Below are 19,193 nucleotides of genomic sequence, written 5' to 3'. Positions count from 1 at the left end.
AGGCAATCATTTAATGTTTGAAGGGATGGGTTTCTCTGCATTCAGAACTGCTGGCAATAAACCCCTTGCCTCCTCTCCAGCTCCTGGTCTGGAATAAAGTGGCACAACAGGACCTGGCAGTGCTGGGGCCAGAGCAGCTCTGACACCAGGAGCAGATCTGCCCCTGTGTGATTCCTGTGTCACCAGGAGCAGATCTGCCCCTATGTGATTGGTGTGATTTAATTCCTGTGTCACCAGGAGCAGATCTGCCCCTGTGTGATTGGTGTGATTTAATTCCTGTGGATCAGAACCAGATCTGCCCCTGTGTGATTGGTGTGATTTAATTCCTGTGTCACCAGGAGCAGATCTGCCCCTGTGTGATTCCTGTGTCACCAGGAGCAGATCTGCCCCTGTGTGATTTGTGTGATTCCTGTGGATCAGAACCAGATCTGTCTCTGTGTAATTCCCATGTTATCCCATGAACATTTCTCCACCTCCTAGGGCACAGCCCACTGCACCGGTCAAAACCATGTGGAAACAGAGTTTCCTCTAAACACAGAAATCTTGCAGACCCATGACACATTTTTGTTACAATCAGCCTTGACTGGGCACCTGAGGCAGTCTGAGTTTGCTGGCTGTGATACTCTGGTTACCCAAATGTCACCACTCTTGTCCTCTCACCTGCTGTTCATGCAGCCCTGTGAGAAACTCTGCTCTCCTGTCCAAGTCATTCTGAATTCTTGAGAAAAATGCACTTACCTGGGGGAAGGTGGTTAAAATAAGGCTGATAGTGCTTCACGTGTATCACTGCTGGGGTAGCAAGAGGCAGGAAGTCCATAAACCAAAACCAGGCTGACACAGGACTGTGATTCCCAAGGAATTAACACTGATACAGTTTAACAGTTAAACTAGTCCTTTATTAAAAAGTCATTTTGTCTGACATCAGTTAATTAATGTTGGATTAAACAGCTGCAGGAAGATGTCAAGTTAGACTTAATTTGAAAATGGCTCTGAGCTGTTCTGTTCATACAAAATTTAGCAGAACTTGCAGGGCTTGCTGGAAGAGGTACTTTTATTCCTAATAATGCCTCTGCATCTGCCTTTCTCTGCTTGCTGCAGGCTGCCCACTGGTGATCTGTGTCATTTCTGCAACCTCGTCCCTGGACAGCTACGGAGAAAGTGGCAAGTGAGTACAAAAACCCCTCCTGCAGGTGCCACGGGGATGAAGGTCTGATGGGGAGGAATCTGCAAATGTGTTAACTGGGCTGTGGTGCTCAAGAGCCTCCTGAGGAGCAGGGCAGAGAGGCTGCAGAAGGATGACTTGTGTAGAGATGATGTTAAACATAGAAGCCTCCAGTGTGATTTTCACAGAGATGATGCACAAAAAGCTCCTGAGGTGTTTTTCCTACTTTTCACTGAAGAGCTCCTCAGTGAGCTCCCTGCTCAGGGGGGGGGGGGAAACTTGCACCAAGATGAGAGTAGTCTTTAATAAAAGATATTCAACCTTCCAAAGAAAACTGCAGTTACACACCTGAAATCTGGAATGGGTAATGTCCAAAACTTTGAAAATTAATTTCCTTTCTAGTTTAGGAAAAGAAGAGCAAAATTATCTGAAAGAACACCATAGGATTTAATCCTAAAATAATTTCACAGGTGGTAAACTGGTTGATCTCTTCAGGGCTGTAAGAAGGGCCTGATTGTGTTTGCCAGCCCCTTCCCCAGCACCAGCCAGGGGAGGCAGGGAGGGCTTCAATTTGTCTCTGGCTGCAATGAGACAAATTCACTGCAATGAGACATTTCAGAGTGCTCCAGCACTGAAACAGCCTGTGGCCGAGGACACCAGAACAGCAAATTGCAAATAAAACATTTCCTCTCTTCCCATCTTTGCACTCCTGTGAGGGTGGGCTGGGGCAGCGAGGTGACACTGAGCGTGTGACAAATCCAGGTGAGATCCCACCCTGGTCCCAGTGTGAGGGGAAAAGGAGCCTTTTCCTACCCCGCTACCCTGTCTCTGCTTCCAAAATTCATCACTCTTCTTGCACTCTTAGTTGTTTTATAAGTTGGGTTTTTTTAACTAATAACATGACTAATCAAATGACTCTGTGCTTCCTCTGAAACACCTTGGTGTCCCCTGCAGCTGCTGGCTCTCCCTGGAGGACGGAGCAATCTGGGCTTTCGTGGCACCAGCGATGTTTGTGATCCTGGTAGGTACCAGCAGAGCAGCTGCTGCTCCTGTGTGCCAGCAGGGCTGGCTCACACCTTGTGCCAGCCCCCTGCAACTGCACCGAGTCCTCCAGAAACCCTTGGTTCCTGCTCCCGGATTTTCTGTTGTGCATGGCTGTGTGTTAGTGTATGCAGATTGATTCTCACACTGTTCATTTCTTTATTCAAAGGCAAGGATAGGATCTAAAATGGTGGGACAGCCCAGCTGGGGTCATTAATAACTGTGTGAGACCAAGTGCTCTTGGGAGCTTTAGCAGCTCTCAGAAACAGCCCCAGGACAGCACTCCAGGTGAGTTTGCTGGGCTCAGGTAAGGCAGGTTGGCCTGGCAGGGCTGTCCAGGTGAGTTTGCTGGGCTCAGGTGAGGCTGTCAGGTGAGTTTGCTGGGCTCAGGTGAGGCTGTCAGGTGAGTTTGCTGGTCCAGCTCTATGAGCTGCCCTTCCCAGGGGTGCAGGGCCATGGCACAGCAGCACTCCACAGCATGAGGAGTGATGCTCACACGTTAGATTGTGTTCAGCACACAATTGTGATCACTCCAGGAGTCAGGATTGTTTGAGAGACCTGTGCCAGATCAGCTCCTCTTCTGCCCTGTTTCTGCTGCCTCCACTGACCAGGTTATCTGCAATGCTTTCTGCAGGCTGTAATGCCAGATTGAGAGCCTGGAGAGGCAATGGACTCCCTGATCAGTGAAACCATCAGGTTAATGTCTAAAGATCTATGTAGAGTTTTAGAGGCATGGACATTAAAAAAAAAAGCAGAGAGAAACTTGCCCAGATTTCATCACACAGAAAACCCCCACAGACCCTGCTCAGAAGCCAAAGGAAGGAATAAATCCATGTATGCATAACCAGTGTTACCATTGCATACCTCTGTACCCATCTGGCAAACAGAAGGTATACCCTGAACTTCTGTGTGTCAGTTTGCATTCAAAGGCATGTAGATACAGATGACTGGAGAGCAATTAAAATAGTCTAATTTTCATATGTCCCCTCCTCACATTAGCACTTGCTTTCTGGCCATTTTCAGCACCAAAGGAAGAAGTGAGATGCAGCCAGTGGCCCCAAACCATCCCAGGCTGTGGTACCCAAAACACACCAGGTAGGGAAATGCTCACTCACCTGAGCCAGCACAGCCTCCAAGAGTTTGCATGTGCAGCTGCTTGGCAGAGAAAGTAAGAGTTGAACTGTCTGGCTCTGACTTATGATATATAACATTTGTGCAGCTCAAATGATGTTCTTGTAGGGATACAAATACTTTCAGAAAGAGAAAGAGTGAGCTCACAAGGTTGATCCATGTAGAGCAATTTGTTAAATAGTCTAAACCCAGCTCTGCCCAAAATAGCAGCAAGAGAGCTGACAAATTACCTCTCTGGGCATTGGAAATTCCAGCTGAAAAATGTGTTAGTGCCTATAGGGAAATAACAGGGCTAAACACTATCTGGTGTGTGTGCATGTGTGCCTGTGTTCTTTAAATAACAGATTAGCCACCAGCTGCATAAACTAGCATTTAAGTCTGAAAATACTTCTCAAAAAGCAGTTTTTGACTAGTTGGATCCACAGTGTCTCTGCCAAGGAAAAGGATTGTGCTGCGAGGAAAAGGGGGGGATTGCTCCTTTCAGCTCCCACTCCCCAGAGAGCAGGCAGGCTCAGTCCCCTTTTATCCTGCCCAGCCTCACAGGCACTGCAGACACCACGGAGCCTGGAGCAGGATGATGTGGAGGGACTGTGACGGGGGACAACCACTCACACACTTTTCTAGGCAGTAATTCAGAACCTCCCAGCCCTACACAGATTCCCATACCACATATGCTCTTTCCTTGGGCTTTGAGTCAAGGGGTATGGAGGAAATAGTTCCTTCTATATGTAGGTCTTTTGGCTTCTACCTACATCTTAAGGCTTGAGATCACTCTCCCCACACCCCAAACCACAACGCACAAGCCTCTCTATCATGCTCCTAAAGCAGCTTCACAAAAAGCCCTTGCAATTACTTTACAAACCAAACTAAGCTCAGCCCAAGCGGCCCTGGGACGTGTCTTCAGCCGAGGGGAGAAAAACCCAGCTTGACAAAGCACCTGAATTTCTGACAGAAGACATGAAAACTTCTGGCAGAAGGCTTTGTTTGTTGTCAGCCATCTGCTGCCTTGTGTGCTTCCATAGCTGTGCAGAATTCAGGGAATTCTGTGGAGGCATCTGTGTGCCTGAGCAGAGCTGGGCTGCAGGCAGGGAGTGAGCACACGCTGGGCTGCAGTGGCAAGGCCCCTGTTGCTGCCCCGTAAATTGATATTTTCCTGTGGTGCAGTTCCAGTGAGGGTTTGCAAGGCTCTGAGCACAGCACAGAAATGGTTTTCTCAAATATGCTCATTACCACCTCAAAGGATTTACAGAGGGTATTTGCAAAATACGATTTGGTAGCAATAGGGAAAATGATCCCAAGGCCATTGAATTTCATCTCTTATCTCTGTAAAGGTGATTGAACAACAGGTACACTTGAGGAGCTGGCAGTTCCACGGGACAGCCTTTGGATAAACTCAAGAAAATGAACTATTACAGATGCTCTGATGCTACAGCAGGTGATGATCTGCCCTTAGAAACCTAAAATTAAAAAAGGGGTCAGAAGATTTGGGAAGACCCAAGGAAATCGTTATAATAAAATTTAAACATCTTTAATTCACCCTCTCATCGTCAGAATTAGAATAGAGGATGATTATTGAGTTTTAACTGAGGAACAGCACTGGTTTTGAAGTCTCCTCTTTCTTTCTGTTCTGTAGTTCAGGGTAGTTTTGTTCCACCCTTGTTCTTGATGCTTTGTAGCTGATGTGCAGCTTTGGACAGGAAGGGGAATACATCTTTCACCTTCACATTGTCTACCTTTTTTCTTTTTTTTAAACCCAAGGTCTGCACAGCAAGACAGTCTTTGCCACATTTCCTTAAGAGACAAAGATTTCCTTCTTCCTCACCTGTGACTCCAGCACCAGCTTTCCTTTGTTGGACATTTTCAGTGTTAGTCTTTTCAAGGTTTCCTCCTTTTCTGTTGGGAATTCTTTTCATTTAATCGCTGTTTGTGCTGGAGCTGACAGCAAAGCGAGAGGAGCCTTTGAAGAGCGGGGCTCAGACCTCGCGTGTTCCCCGCTCCTGTGGGACGCCCGGGAGAGGGGAGCGATTGGCAATCAGGGTATTGATCAGGGGAGCGATTGACAGCCAGGTATTGATCGGGGAGTGATTGGCAATCAGGGTATTGATCAGGGGAGCGATTGGCAGCCAGGTATTGATCAGGGGAGCATTGACAGCCAGCCGGGTATTGATCAGGGCAGCGATTGGCAGCTGGGTATTGATCGGGGCAGCGATTGGCAATCAGGGTATTGATCGGGGCAGCGATTGGCAGCCGGGTATTGATCAGGGGAGCATTGGCAGCCAGCCGGGTATTGATCGGGGCAGTGATTGGCAGCTGGGTATTGATCAGGGGAGCATTGACAGCTGGGTATTGATCAGGGCAGCGATTGACAGCCAGCCGGGTATTGATCAGGGCAGGGACTGGCAGCCAGCCGGGTATTGATCAGGGCAGGGACTGGCAGCCAGCCGGGTATTGATCAGGGGAGCGATTGACAGCCAGCCAGGTATTGATCAGGGCAGGGACTGGCAGCTGGGTATTGATCAGGGCAGGGATTGACAGCTGGGTATTGATCAGGGCAGGGATTTACAATCAGGGTATGGATCAGGGGATGGATTTACAATCAGGGTATGGATTTACAGCCAGGGTATTGATTTACAGCCAGGGTATCAATCAAGGTAGTGATTTACAGCCAAGGTATCGATCAGGGTATTGATTTACAATCAGGGTATGGATCAAGGTATGGATTTACAGCCAGGGTAGTGATGAAGATATTGATATAGAGTCAGGGTATTGATTTACAGTCAGGATATCAATCAGGGTATGGATTTACAGCCAGGGTATTGATCAGGGTATTGATTTGCAATCAGGGTATTGATTTCCAGTCAGGGTATTGATTTCCAGTCAGGGTACCAATCAGGGTATTGATTTCCAGTCAGGGTATTGATTTGTGTGTGGGGATCCTGAGCTCCTTGGCTGTGGGGCACTGCACCCATCCAGCCTTTTCCTGAACAGGCAAGGGAGCTGCTGAAGGAAGGGGAAAAGCTGTGGGGGTGGGAATCATCGACACAGGACAAACCACACCAGCCTTGGCAGCCTCTCTTGGCAAATGGAGAGAGCCCAGCCAGTTTCTGTTTCCTGCTGTGCCTGCACAGTGCCCCCAGGGCTGCCTGCTCCTCAGAGCCAGTCTCAGCTTGTCTCCTGACCAAGGCTTGTTCCTCCTCCAGGTCAACATCGGCATCCTCATTGCTGTCACAAGAGTCATCTCCAGAATCAGTGCAGACAGCTACAAGGTCCATGGAGATGCTAATGCCTTCAAGTAAGTTTTTCTCATTGAAATGATAACAGGAATCTCCCACGAGCAATGTTATACCGGGGACTGCTCCCAGAACACTGACAGCATTCCCCAGTAAAAGCAAATACTGTTAAAGGTGTTCTCCACTTGAATGCAGCCAGTTAATCTGTATTTTATCAAAGCTGCATGCTGCACCGGGTGGAACCTGTGCTTCAGCGGGAGCTGAAGTGTCTCCCTGCCTGTTGCAGTCTCCAGCATTTGCTGATTCATTATTTTCCCTTTGTTAATGGAGACTTTCCTCTTCCTGCTACAGTCAAAAGCTGAATTTCACAGAGCATCATTAACCTGTATTGGGTTATTGCAACTCTTCTGCTCCTTCTGAGGACAGACCTTGTTTCTAGCCCCAGTTCAGTATAATATTTAGGCATATGCTTATCTTTAAGACTCTCTTGACATTACAAAGCACACAGACTTACACTGGATTTAAATGTGTGCCTAAATTCAAGCAGATCTTTATATCATAGTGCCTTGAGCCTCTTGGGGTGGTGGCCTCTGAGAGTGAGTCATCTTTGAAATAGCACTAGCAAGTCTGGAGGGGAAATGTAAGGCACACACAGAGCTACCTCTGAATGTACAAGGACAAATTCTGATCTCTGAAATATATATAGAGATTACAGGTGTGTAGCTAAGAAGATAATTTAATATATCTAAATTAAGGGCTAAATTAAGATGTTGAATATTCCATTTTGTATCTCCTAAATAAGCTTTAGTCCAAATAGAGAGGTGACACTGTACATAAATAAAAGAATATGGAACTTAGATAGAAGAAAAATGTGATGATGGTTTGTGTTTAATGTTTCTGAGGCACAGGTTATTGTATGATAAGGATTTGGTGCCACTGTTCTGAAATGGTATCATAAAAAATAATTTTTATGCTTGGATTACTTATGTAATTTTGAAATTGTCATTAAGTTTTAAATACTGGTACTAATACCAATATTGAAGTTAGTTTACTTATTATACACGTATCCAACAGGAGAAGCAAAACAGTAAATAAGTCTACAGAAAAATCAATAAGATAATTACACTGTAGTGAAATGAGAAGCCTGGGAATTAAAGTGACTGTTTCAGGTTTGGCTGAGTTCCTGTGACCTTCAGAAACACAAAGGAAATACAGAAACTTAGGAAGCAAATAACTGTATATTGTCAATGGCAATTTTTATGCACTGTTAGAAATATGAAGACAAAGACACATCTCCATAGGTACGAGAGGAGCTCCAGAGATTGCTCCATGTGCTGGGATATTTTACTGTATTGCAAGGACTGGATTCAACACACACTGCACCCTGCACACTAACACACTTTTTTTTTAAACTCTGTGTGTGCACATAAGTAAATTGATTTATGAATGATTGGTCAAGGAACAGGATGTAATGCCTTTAATGAGGAGCATATGTTCTTAGCCCAAACATTATCAGCTGTAGATTTGGAATGGGGTAACTCTGTACTGAAAATGAGACTTCTGCAGGTGCCCTGGCTGAGAGATGCTCTTTGTGCCAAGTCATTTTCACATGACAGTTTCAGGATTTGACCTAACAAAAGGTGCAGGGAGAAGAGTGGAGAAAAGTATTATCAGAGGGCTGATACATCTGAAAACTTGAGCCATTAAGTGGAAATGTGCTGTGATGGAACAGCTTTCCTCACAGAGATAAATTAAGTCAACAAAATAAGAAAGGCAAACAGAACACAGAGAATAGTTCTTCTGTACACATCATTACAGAAGTGGGTCCTCAAAGGAAGTTTGAAATGAGAAGTGCATAAATACATGTTGAAATCACATCTTGGGAAGTGTTTATACCCTGATTTAACATAGCAGTGAGGCATGATGAATTAGAGTTTTATGTACAGAGGATGTCATGGAGAAAGCAACTGGTGTATAGGAAAAAAAGATAATTCTAAAGCCTTTGTAGCACCGAGTTTATGCCAGTATGAAATCTTTGTGTGTGTTTTCCAAGAAATAAGAGAAGGAAGCAGAGCAGGGCTGTGATCTGGCAGGTGCAGGAAGTGTTTCTCACGGTGTGAAATCCCCGTGGCTCCCAGCATTACAGCTCCTGGGAGCTGATTACAGGCTGTTAACCCGGGAGGGTGCATGTGCACAGCAAAACAAATCAGTGACAAACACAGAGGCCACAAAAGCAGAAAGCTTTATAGCTTCTGTGGGGAAGGACTGCAGGGGTTTTTGGATCAACAAGTTGAGCTGGCTGAGGGAGGAAGCCCCGAAGGCTGCAGAATGCTCTGTGCACTGTGCTCCCCAAATAAAGGGGCTGCCGGGCATCCCTGGGTGCTGCAGCTCGTGGACATCGCTGGGCTGTGCAGGAGCAGTTCTTGAAGCCTTCTCACAAAGCCAGAGCTGCGTGAAGCTGGCACGGTGTGATTTGGTGAGGCAGGACAGCTTGGGCACCCGCTCGCAGCAGCCACGGGGGACGTGAGGAGGAGTGCTCCTTCGGAGCTGGGCTTGTGCTTTCAGACAGCCCAAGGCAGAAAATGGGAGCTGCAGGGCAAGGAGCTGTGGAGGGGAACCTGCCCAGTCCAGTGAACCTGAGGCAGAAAAGAGGAGGGACTGCAGTGCTTTTCCAGCTGCAGTGAGATGTACACAGGCAGCACGGTCAGACAGTGAGTGCTGGGACAGCAGGGACAGCAGGGACAGCAGCTGGGACAGCAAGGCCAGCAGGGGACGGCAGGTTGGACATCAGGGACAGCAAGGACAGCAGGTTGGACAGCAGGTTGGACAGCAGGGACAGCAGGTCGGACAGCAGGGACAGCAGGTGGGACAGTTTCCCAGCAGGGTGACACCTACAGTGACAATGAGCTGAGGGGCCTGGAGGCACTGACCAAAGTGGCTGTGGCAGGAGCTCGAGGAGGTGCCAGTGCCACCTCTCTCCTGGTGGCTCAGGCCAGCACTCACTTCCATCTGCAAGCCCCTGGCTGAGTGGCCTCACACTTGTGGGTGTTTCCAAGTTCAAACCAAGCAGCTGCTGCAGCCCAGAAATCCCAGAAATCCCAGAAATCCCTGCAGGTTTCACAGACACAGGCAGCACGGTCAGACAGTGAGTGCTGGGACAGCAGCTGGGACAGCAGGGACAGCAGGGACAGCAGCTGGGACAGCAAGGCCAGCAGGGGACGGCAGGTTGGACATCAGGGACAGCAAGGACAGCAGGTTGGACATCAGGGACAGCAAGGACAGCAGGTTGGACAGCAGGGACAGCAGGTCGGACAGCAGGGACAGCAGGTGGGACAGTTTCCCAGCAGGGTGACACCTACAGTGACAATGAGCTGAGGGGCCTGGAGGCACTGACCAAAGTGGCTGTGGCAGGAGCTCGAGGAGGTGCCAGTGCCACCTCTCTCCTGGTGGCTCAGGCCAGCACTCACTTCCATCTGCAAGCCCCTGGCTGAGTGGCCTCACACTTGTGGGTGTTTCCAAGTTCAAACCAAGCAGCTGCTGCAGCCCAGAAATCCCTGCAGGTTTCACAGAACAGGCTCCTGCCCAGGCTCGCCTCTGGCCAGGCTCTGGTGCCACAGGAAAACTTTAATCACTCTGACAAGGACTGAACTCCACTGCTGCTGGCAGCAGGATGGGAGAGGACCTGCCCTGGCTCTGTCTCCCCTGAACTCCTGAGCTCAGCCAAGCTGACACCACATCACAGGACTCCTGGTCCTTGCCCTTGGCTCCTGCTGCAGCCGATATCCTCTGTTAAATGCTCATCTCCCTTCCTAAAAGCTCTGATTTCTCCCCTGAGGCAGAGGGAAGCCCAGGCTGTGCTCAGACACCATCTCTGCGTGTCTCAAGCCGGGTGTGGGGACTCAGGCCACACCTGAGCAGAGATCACCTCAGAAATCCTGAGAGCAAAGACACATTTTGAGTCGTGACAGTGTCAGTTAGAAAGGGTGTTTATTGCTAGAGAAGTGCTGGTGCTGGAGCATGTTTACTTTCAGAAAAATTAAGTTACTTGGCAATGCAAGTGGATATTACCAACAGGGCTTGTTTCTCTTGGCAACAAACAGCAATAAACTGATGTAATTATTTCGAGTAACTGTTCCTGATTTTCCATATGGCAGCAGGTCCTCTCGAATGCTGACTCAAACGTGACTGCAGAACATGCACCAGGGTGAGCCATGCCCTGCTTGGAAGGCAGCAGCTGGCAAACTTCAGGTTTAAAAGCCAAAGCACAAAAGAAAGTTGCCAACAAAATTCCTTTTAGTGTCCCAAAATTAATTTCTTGTTCATCTTCCCCACTGGCATCTCCCCCAGCACAAAGCTCCTGGCTTATCAATCTCTTCAGGTTCTGATGCTGCTTGTCACAGAGGAGACACCAGAGAGCCTCCTGCTGAACATCTTGTTCTGCTTTCAGTGCCACTGGTGCGCCCATTGTGTTTAAAGTAAATAAAAATAGTGCCCCTAAAATTAACTTAAGAAGCAACATAAAAGACTAAGCTTTAATGATACATAAACTGCAAAATACCCAGTAATTTGAGGCAAAATGAATACAATTAAACAGTTTATGGTCAGAGACACTAATTAAAGCATGATAGACTCCTGTGACAGTCTGAATAGTATTTGGTCATTGTAGTAATTTTCCTATGTGTGTGAAAATAGCTACTTTTTTAGTGTCTGAAACTTTAATTCTGCAAGACCAATTTACTGGAAAGGGCTGAGCAAAGAATTATTATCATCTCCTTTTATTATTTGAATTTACTTAAGATCATAATTTTGTATTGTTTTTGAAGCATATCAAACACATATAGAATATGAACTTTTCCTTTAGCTGTCATTGATTATTCTTGGACCTTTTATCAGAGGATTAGCTATTGATTCTCAGCAAAATAATTTTGAACAATAATTCAGTTGTGGCTTAATGAGAATGTTTTGCATCCAGGGAACAGCTTTTCTGCCAAAAAGCTAATTTGTTATAGTTTATAGAATGCTGAATCTAATACCTTGAAATATTCAAATGCATACATACAGCATTTGTTTGAATTATCCATTCTTTTTTTAGGGACATAACTAATCATATGTTTGAGTTCAAGCACACAAGTAGCCTCTCTAAGCTTAATGCAATTAAAGCAGATTAGTTTAATGGAATTGCTCATGTGCTTGAAAAGGCACATGATTACATTTCTGAGTTATGTACCATTTGAACTCTTTTTCTGACTTATTTCTGCTGCATCTAAAGACTTTATTCAGCACATTCATTGACGTACAAGGGCCTTAACAAGGTTTTTTTTGCTGACTGCCCCACCCTTTCAAAGGCTCTTTGCTCTTTGCATGGCAAGTGTTTTCTCTGTTACAGTGAGAGGGGATCCCCAATGTGACAGTGTTAGAAAAGTTCACATTTCTCTCCCCCTGGGGACATCTAGCACAGGTAATAATTTCACTGCCTGAGTTCCCTCGAGTGCAGGGTTAAAGCAGGTCTGGCTGGCACTGACAGATGTTAGCTGCAGCAGGGGCAGGAATGGCCAGCCTGTCTCCATTGCAGGAGGAGTGGTTTTAGTTTAGAAGCACACAGCACATTTATCCAGCCCCCTGTGATTTCCCAGCCAGCTCACTTCTGCGTGCTGTTGGCCAGAAGAGACAGTTCCATTAACTTCTCCTGAATAAACTGCCAAGTCCAACTCTTATTAAATACATTCTCACTGCTTACTCTGAAATGGTCCAATGAGTTGGAAAAATCTCTGTCTTTTTTATAAACTGTACGCTTTACTCAGTGAACCAAAAGAGATTGCTATCATAATCATTCATGGAGAAAGCAATTACAGCAAAATCAGAAATATTTCTTAGCTTTTTACCCTATTCTTTCTTTCATTTTATTATTTTCTTCATCCCTCAAACTCAGTGAAACAGTCCTTCATTGGAAAAATATGTTTTCTGTTTAGTTAAATTAATGATTGAAAATTGGAAATAATGGCATAGCTGTGGTGAATGGGAGCAGAACAGGGCTTCAGGAAAGCTCAGCACAGTAAGTCATGTCAGCTGCTGGGCTAGTTCCATCTGCATTTTTAACACATCACAAACCCCTGCGCAGGAAACTGAAATGGAGTCTGTAGCTTTAATGCAGATCTGATCCTCACTTTGTTGTTTGAGAAATGTCCAGACAGCCTTTCCCAGTGGCAGGGGCCAGTCCAGGAGGGCTGTGCTGCTGCACTCAGGTGCTGCAGACATCTGCCCACGGTAATTGGCCATTCCAAAGCACTTTGCAAAGCCATCTATTACACCCCTGCAGCACCAGGCTGCTCTGCAAATTGCTCATGCGTTTAATCACTGATCCATTCCGTGCCAGGCTCTGCCTGGGTGTTTTACTTTGTTTATAAACACTCCCCAGCCCTTCAGCCCAGCCTCCTCCTGCCTGGGATACAAATCCTGGCAGTCAGTGCTGATAACTCCGGTGCTTTATCATCAGCTGTTGTTCTGGGAGCTCCTGTGTGTTTGCTGCACGTTGTTCTTGTGATTCCATTCCTGGTGCCATTTGGTGTCCACAGACTCCTCGTGCTAGGGGTTACTCCCAGCTGTTCATTTCCACAGGATGTGCTTGTCAGTCATGGAACTGCTTGAGCTCTCACGAGAGCTCTCCTGCCAAAGCCATCCCATCATCTCCTCCATAACTGAATCCCACCTCTTTGGGATGCCATTTGAGATTTTTTTCTCTTTTTCTTTTTTTTTTAAATTTTTTTTTTAAATCTCCTTCCACAAGGAAGGTGTGGAGCAATTTGCAACCTGTTAACTCTTCTGAAAGTCTACAGGGGTTCAAAATCCATAGCACTAGAAAAACCTTTCTGTGCCTTTCTGGGTGGCAGATGTTTGCAGCCCTCAGAGACAGGGAGCACCTGCTTTGGTGTGTTCTAATGAAAAAGAAAAGAGCTTTTTCCATGTGCTGAAGGAGAGCCATCCGTTAGACAGAGCAGTGTGACAGGCCAAATCTGCTTTCAGCAGCTCCTTTTCTTCACAATTTCTCACTGTGTGTAAGGAATCGTGTTCATTGAACGTGGCTTCGAGCAGCATGAGTGAGGCACCTCCTAGAAACTGTTGGAAGGAGGAGAGTTGACTGGCAACAAAGGAAATAATTAAAATGAAAGTGTTAAGCAGTAACAACTAGTGAGCTGAAGTGCTACTGCCAATGACAATGTCTTCAACCTAATTAAATTTTTGGCTCATTGAATATGACAAATACAAATGCAGTTTGGGTGCCTCCTTATTAGACTCAGGGTTTTAGACTAAAAATAACATGGGTTTGAATGTTGCCAATGAGGGTATTAATGAGGAAGTGCTAATCTTTCAGAGACCATAATGGCAGTAATGGGAGTGCTTTCTTCACTGCAGATGCTGAGAGTCACAGCTCTGCAGAAAGGCTCCAGGCCACGCTGTGATTGCTCAGGCACACTTTGGGAGGAGTATTAAAAGATTAAAGGGATGTAAAGCATAGCTGCAGAGAGGAGGCTGCTCTGCAAAAAGGAGACAAGCAGGGACAAATAGAAACAGGCTTAAACTGATGAAAAAAATCAAATATCTTTGAGCTTCCTGTAGTGGGAGGGGAGTTGCAAAGCAGTGGGTCTGATTGCCTGGGAGCAGCTGCCTTTGAGCAGCTCTCACGAGTGGTGGTACCCCTGCCTGGCAGGGCTACTTCTGCTCCAGGGGTGACAACCAGCCCTGCCTGAGCTGGGCCAGGTGGCATTGTGAGCCCTTCCACAGCTTGAGTTTTGCTTGCTTGTGTCTTTCAGAGCCAGAGCTGTCCTTGTGGGAAGTTTTCTGTCTGTCACTGCTCCTTTAGCAGGATTTGCTGCTCCAGGGCTGTTGATACTGGCTCCAAAGGAGCAAGCAGCTCTGATACTTGTGCCTGTTCCTTTCTGTGTTAGGAAGGGCAGCAAGACTAAACAGATGGGTGCAAAATATACAGGGGAAACTTCATTGTTAAGAGGTGCTGGTTTTTCTGAGTATAAGGATAAACCAATTTTTATTAGAGATGCTTAGTCGTGTTTACTTTCACAGGTGAATGTCAGGATAGAATAAGGTTTATTGAAACCTGGTTATTAAATCCCTGTGATGAAACCTTGCTGTGAACACAGCAGAATCAGTGCTGAGGTGAAGGGTGTGAGAGAAGGGGCCATACCAAGCCACTCTCCAGCTGTTTATCGCCTTGTCTAGATGGGAATGTCCAGGAGCTTGTGTTGTACTGATTGACCTGTGGCTGGATCAGTTTCTTGCCTCCAGCCCAGCAGTCCCTGCCAGACTCCAGGGGCAGTGGCTGCAGGTGTAATCTGTCCTCTGCAGAGCCTGTGGGTTCAGGTCTCCTCTCCTTAAGGCAAACCAGGATTTACACAGCATTTGATGAGAACAAAACTCTCTGCTGGCCCCGTGCCCAAGGCTGGGTCACTCCTGAGGGGTCCTTCGTGGCACACAAGGTCAAGGGTGGTTAACAAGATGGTATTGAGACATCTGAGAGCAGCACGTGGGGCTGTCACCCCACTGTCCCCTCCCTGCTGACAGAGTTCTCTGAAGGACAGCTTGTCTCCTTTACTTCCAGAGTTAGAGCAACAGAAACTTTCAGCTTTTAAAAATCTATAGCTTTGAAGTTCACATTAATTTGTTTTTAAAATGTCCTGGCTGGATTTAGTTTTCCATCTTTTAATATCAGATTTTAAGCCATGAAAGTGCTGGTGGGAGGACGGGGCTGTGAGTCACAGCTTGGTGCCAGGATCCAGAGCAACAATTAAACGCTGCTCGTTCATCACAAAATGGGACAATTCCCTGTGAACAGCAATAACCTCAAGAGTTTGCTTGAACTGCTTAATTTACACCCTTGGCTCCAATTTATAATCCTGGAACTCTGTGTCAGCTTTATGCAGAATAATAAGAGCAAATATTACAGTTGTGGCATTGCAGAAGAGAAATGTTATTTAAGCACGTGCCTCGTGCAGAGCTCTGGGTAACCTGTGCATCACTGCCCAGCCTGACACAGCTCCTAGCTAGGTGTGGCTTATGTATTTTCCCAATAAAGCACTCTGAAAATAAAATAAATGGAAAATACAGGTAATTACACTAAAGAGAAGATGCTCCCTTAGTATCAAAAACACTTTTAGGCTCTGAGGTGCTCTCTTGAGGTACCCAGTAGGAGCAAGGCCCTGCAGGCCTGCCCCTCTCTTCTGGGTGTGCGCTTGAGACAGGAGACCAGGCAAGGCTGCAGGATTTATCTGCCACTGCTGCAGTGCAAGCTTATACGAGCCACTGCACAGAGAATCTCTTCTCCTCTCACTTTGTGTGCCTGACCTTGAGCCTTTGCTGGTGGCTGCCGCCGTTGCCATGGAAACGGGAGAAGATTGTTCTGTTGATATCGTTGCATAATGAAGGGTCACTGAGACTGCTGGGGTCAGGAGATCATTTTCAGAATTCAGCTCCTCAGGGGTGAATGCTATTCCACACAGATTTTCCTCTTGATTTGACGTGATTGTTACTTTGTCATCCTCAATTAAAATACGGGTCCCACTGACTTCCAGTTAAACGGCAGAAATATTTGGCACACCACGGATTCCTGGAGAAGGCTGCTTTCTCTGGGTGTTCCAGGGCTACAGAACCACCCAGCTGTGCAGCTTGTTGCCACTGTAGCTGAGGAGTGGTAAATGGCTGTGTAATTGTCTCTGACAATTTTGAAATGCGTGTAGAACACGATCACATTTACTGGTAAAAGCCTCTGGTGATGGAGTTTTGAGTCTCTTCAGGGAGGAACTAGTTCAGAAGCTTTTTTTCCTTTTAAAAAGTTGGTGTTTCTTCAAGGACAGTTTGAGAAAGGAGGAATTGGAGCCTGGGCCATTTTTGACAAGCCTTGTTTTCTAGATTACCAATAATTTTTGAAGCTTGCCTCCAGTCTTTCCAAAAAACCACACTTTTCTTTAAAGCTCATACATGGAGCACAGGGTAGGGGCTACTTCATATTTTTAGCATATGGTGTGCCTGGTTTGACATCCCAGAGCAGGGAAAACAAAATTAATCATGGTGGGTTTTCACCACTGACTTCAGCTTTATAAGTCTTAAAAACAGGTGTGTGAACTGTGTTTCATTATAGTTATAATTAATTAAATGAAGCTAGCTCTATGTAATCCTGTGCTTTGGACAAGTCTTGACATTTTTAGTGAAGAAAGGTCCCATCCACGTGATCCTGCTGGTCTGGCAAGGCCAGAGAGATGTGCACTGCCGGGCTCTGCCGCTTCCTTTGCTTCCCCCTGCCCAGCTCTTCTTGCAAGGTCTGCCCTTTGCTTTCCCTCTCTCTGAGCTGCACCCTCTCCTCCTCCCTGCCTGCCCTTCCTGAGCAAGCTGTGCCCTTTCCCACCAGGATTCATGGCAGTGCTTCCAGCCCAGCATTCCTTTTCCTGGGGAAGGGGAATGCTGTGGGGCCCTCTCCATGGCTGCATCATCTGGAAATCCCTCTGTGCCATCTCACTCTCCTGCCACGGAGAGCTTCACCACATGATACAACAACCGTAAAGAAGATTGAGATGGCTGTAAATGGAGCAGTAAGACTAATTTGCAGGCTGTTGTTTCAAGATGAGTTGCAGGGACGTACCCAGTTAGCAGCAGCAGGGGCTGGGCTGGTGCAGTGGTGCCTCACACGGAGTTTGCCTCAGGACAGGCTGCAGGACGTGCCACGGCATGGAGAGGGGCTGCACTGGGAGCTTGGAGAAGGGAGGAGCACTGGGGAGGTCCGGGAGCTGACTTCTTTATCATCTAACCAGGGGCAGATGTTAAAGAAGAGCAGATCACACCAGCCTGCTTCACCCACAGGCAGCCTCTGACCCCTGGGGATTTGCGCTTCTCTGTCCTTGAGCAGACAGGGCAGGAGGTTTGGGAGTGAGCTGTGCCAGGGCAGGAGGTTTTTGGGAATGAGCTGCCACAAGCAGTGCCCTGTGCTGTCCTGGGCCTGCAGCCCAGCTCTGTGCCAGGGCAGGAGGTTTTGGGAGTGAACTGTGCCAGGGCAGGAGGTTTTTGGGAGTGAGTTGCCACAAGCAGTGCCCTGTCCTGTCCTGGGCTCATAGCCCAGCTCTGTGCCAGGACAGGAGGTTTTGGGAGTGAACTGTGCCAGGGCAGGAGGTTTTTGGGAATGAGCTGCCACAAGCAGTGCCCTGTCCTGTCCTGGGCTCATAGCCCAGCTCTGTGCCAGGACAGGAGGTTTTGGGAGTGAGCTGTGCCAGGACAGGAGGTTTTTGGGAGTGAGTTGCCACAAGCAGTGCCCTGTCCTGTCCTGTCCTGGACCCATGGCCCAGCTCTGTGCCAGGACAGGAATCTGGGGGACCAGGCCAGTTCCACACATGCAGAGTGCCCAGAGCAGCCAAGGCTGGACTGTCCTGTTGCTCCTGTTGACTTTACAACCATTTTTGTCAATTATTTGATACCTTTGACCTAGAGGCAGAACGATACCATGACCTGTTCAACCCAGGGCTGGCTCATGGCAAACTGGATATCTATGAAACCCAATCCTCCTCCTTAGCTTTTGTTGTCTGCTTGTGAGAACAGTGTTGCTCTTTTGTCTCAGTTTTGGAGAAAAACTGGCCCCTAATAATAGCATGGTATGTTAAGAAAACCCAAAAACCAAAAAAAGCCCTTACCCATTAGAAAATTGCAATTTATTTTCTTTTAAAAACCCAAATGAATCCCTCCAGACTTTCTTGTCAATTTGCTTTTGTGAGACTATTAAGGAAAACCTGTCATGGAAGTGGGTAATATTTTCTTGTCTCTTCCCCCCCCGCCTTAGCTCTGTAAAGTAACTCCAGAATCTTTTGGGGAAGAACAAAACACTGTGGGAAATAGGCAAGTGAACATTTGTGCTCAAGAAAGGAATAAATCTTCACTATTGTAAGCATCAGGGCCAGTTCTTTTCCTTTTAAACTGCTTTCATTTTCCACATGATTTTCTAAGAATTTAATTATTTTGGCTTCTGGCCATAGTCATCAGCAAGCACTCCTGGGAAATTTGTTCTGTCATCCATTTCTGGAGTCTCATGCATTTTCAGCAGCCACATTTTCTGGATTTCCAAAAAGTGTAATCCGTGACTGAGATAAAGAGCCTGCCCATCCTGCCTGCCTGGCTTGGAGAAGTGAAATGGATTCACCCTCCAGGAGTGTGTCTGCTGTCTGTGGCTGCTCTCAGCACACCCCGAGTGCCTCCCTGGCGGGGAGGTTTGTCCTGCACGCTCCTCGGGCAGAGCTGTGGCACAGAGAACGCCTGTCCTGCCCCACTGCAGTGCAGGTGGTGCTCCAGGAGAAGACAGCGTGCAAGGGAGCCCAGAGGCAGCCAGAGCTGTGCAGATAAAAGCAGACATGCACAAGGCCATCCGGGGCAGGCCCCTCCAGGATGGGATTTCACTGAGGGCAGAGGAGCCCCTGGTGTCCTGGGGAGGAGGGCAGAGGCTCCCAGGGCAGGTCCCAGCCCTCCTCATCCTCACCCATTTATCAGCACCCCTCCACTGCCTGTGGAGCACTCTTCTGCCGTGAGAATAACTCTCATTTCCTTTGATGACTTAATGGCAAAGTTCAGTGGAAAATTAGCTCTTA

General features: G+C 47.2%; 1 protein-coding gene across 2 annotated transcripts in view; it reads left to right on the top strand.

Moving 5' to 3' along the window:
* The window catches only part of ADGRD1 (adhesion G protein-coupled receptor D1), a 110,927-nt gene that overhangs the window by 79,203 nt on the left and 12,531 nt on the right, over positions 1–19,193 (top strand). For both annotated transcript variants that reach the window (XM_041410225.1, XM_041410227.1), the window contains 3 exons: positions 1,099–1,165; positions 2,117–2,183; positions 6,535–6,626. In XM_041410225.1, coding sequence (XP_041266159.1) covers positions 1,099–1,165; positions 2,117–2,183; positions 6,535–6,626 — 226 coding nt within the window. The remainder of the gene's footprint in view (positions 1–1,098; positions 1,166–2,116; positions 2,184–6,534; positions 6,627–19,193) is intronic.

This window comes from Onychostruthus taczanowskii, unplaced genomic scaffold (genome assembly GCF_017590055.1).
Source record: "Onychostruthus taczanowskii isolate IOZ18803 unplaced genomic scaffold, ASM1759005v1 scaffold32, whole genome shotgun sequence".
NCBI lineage: Eukaryota > Metazoa > Chordata > Aves > Passeriformes > Passeridae > Onychostruthus > Onychostruthus taczanowskii.
Note: the sequence above shows the minus strand (reverse complement) of the source record. Positions and strands in the feature narration are given on the sequence as shown.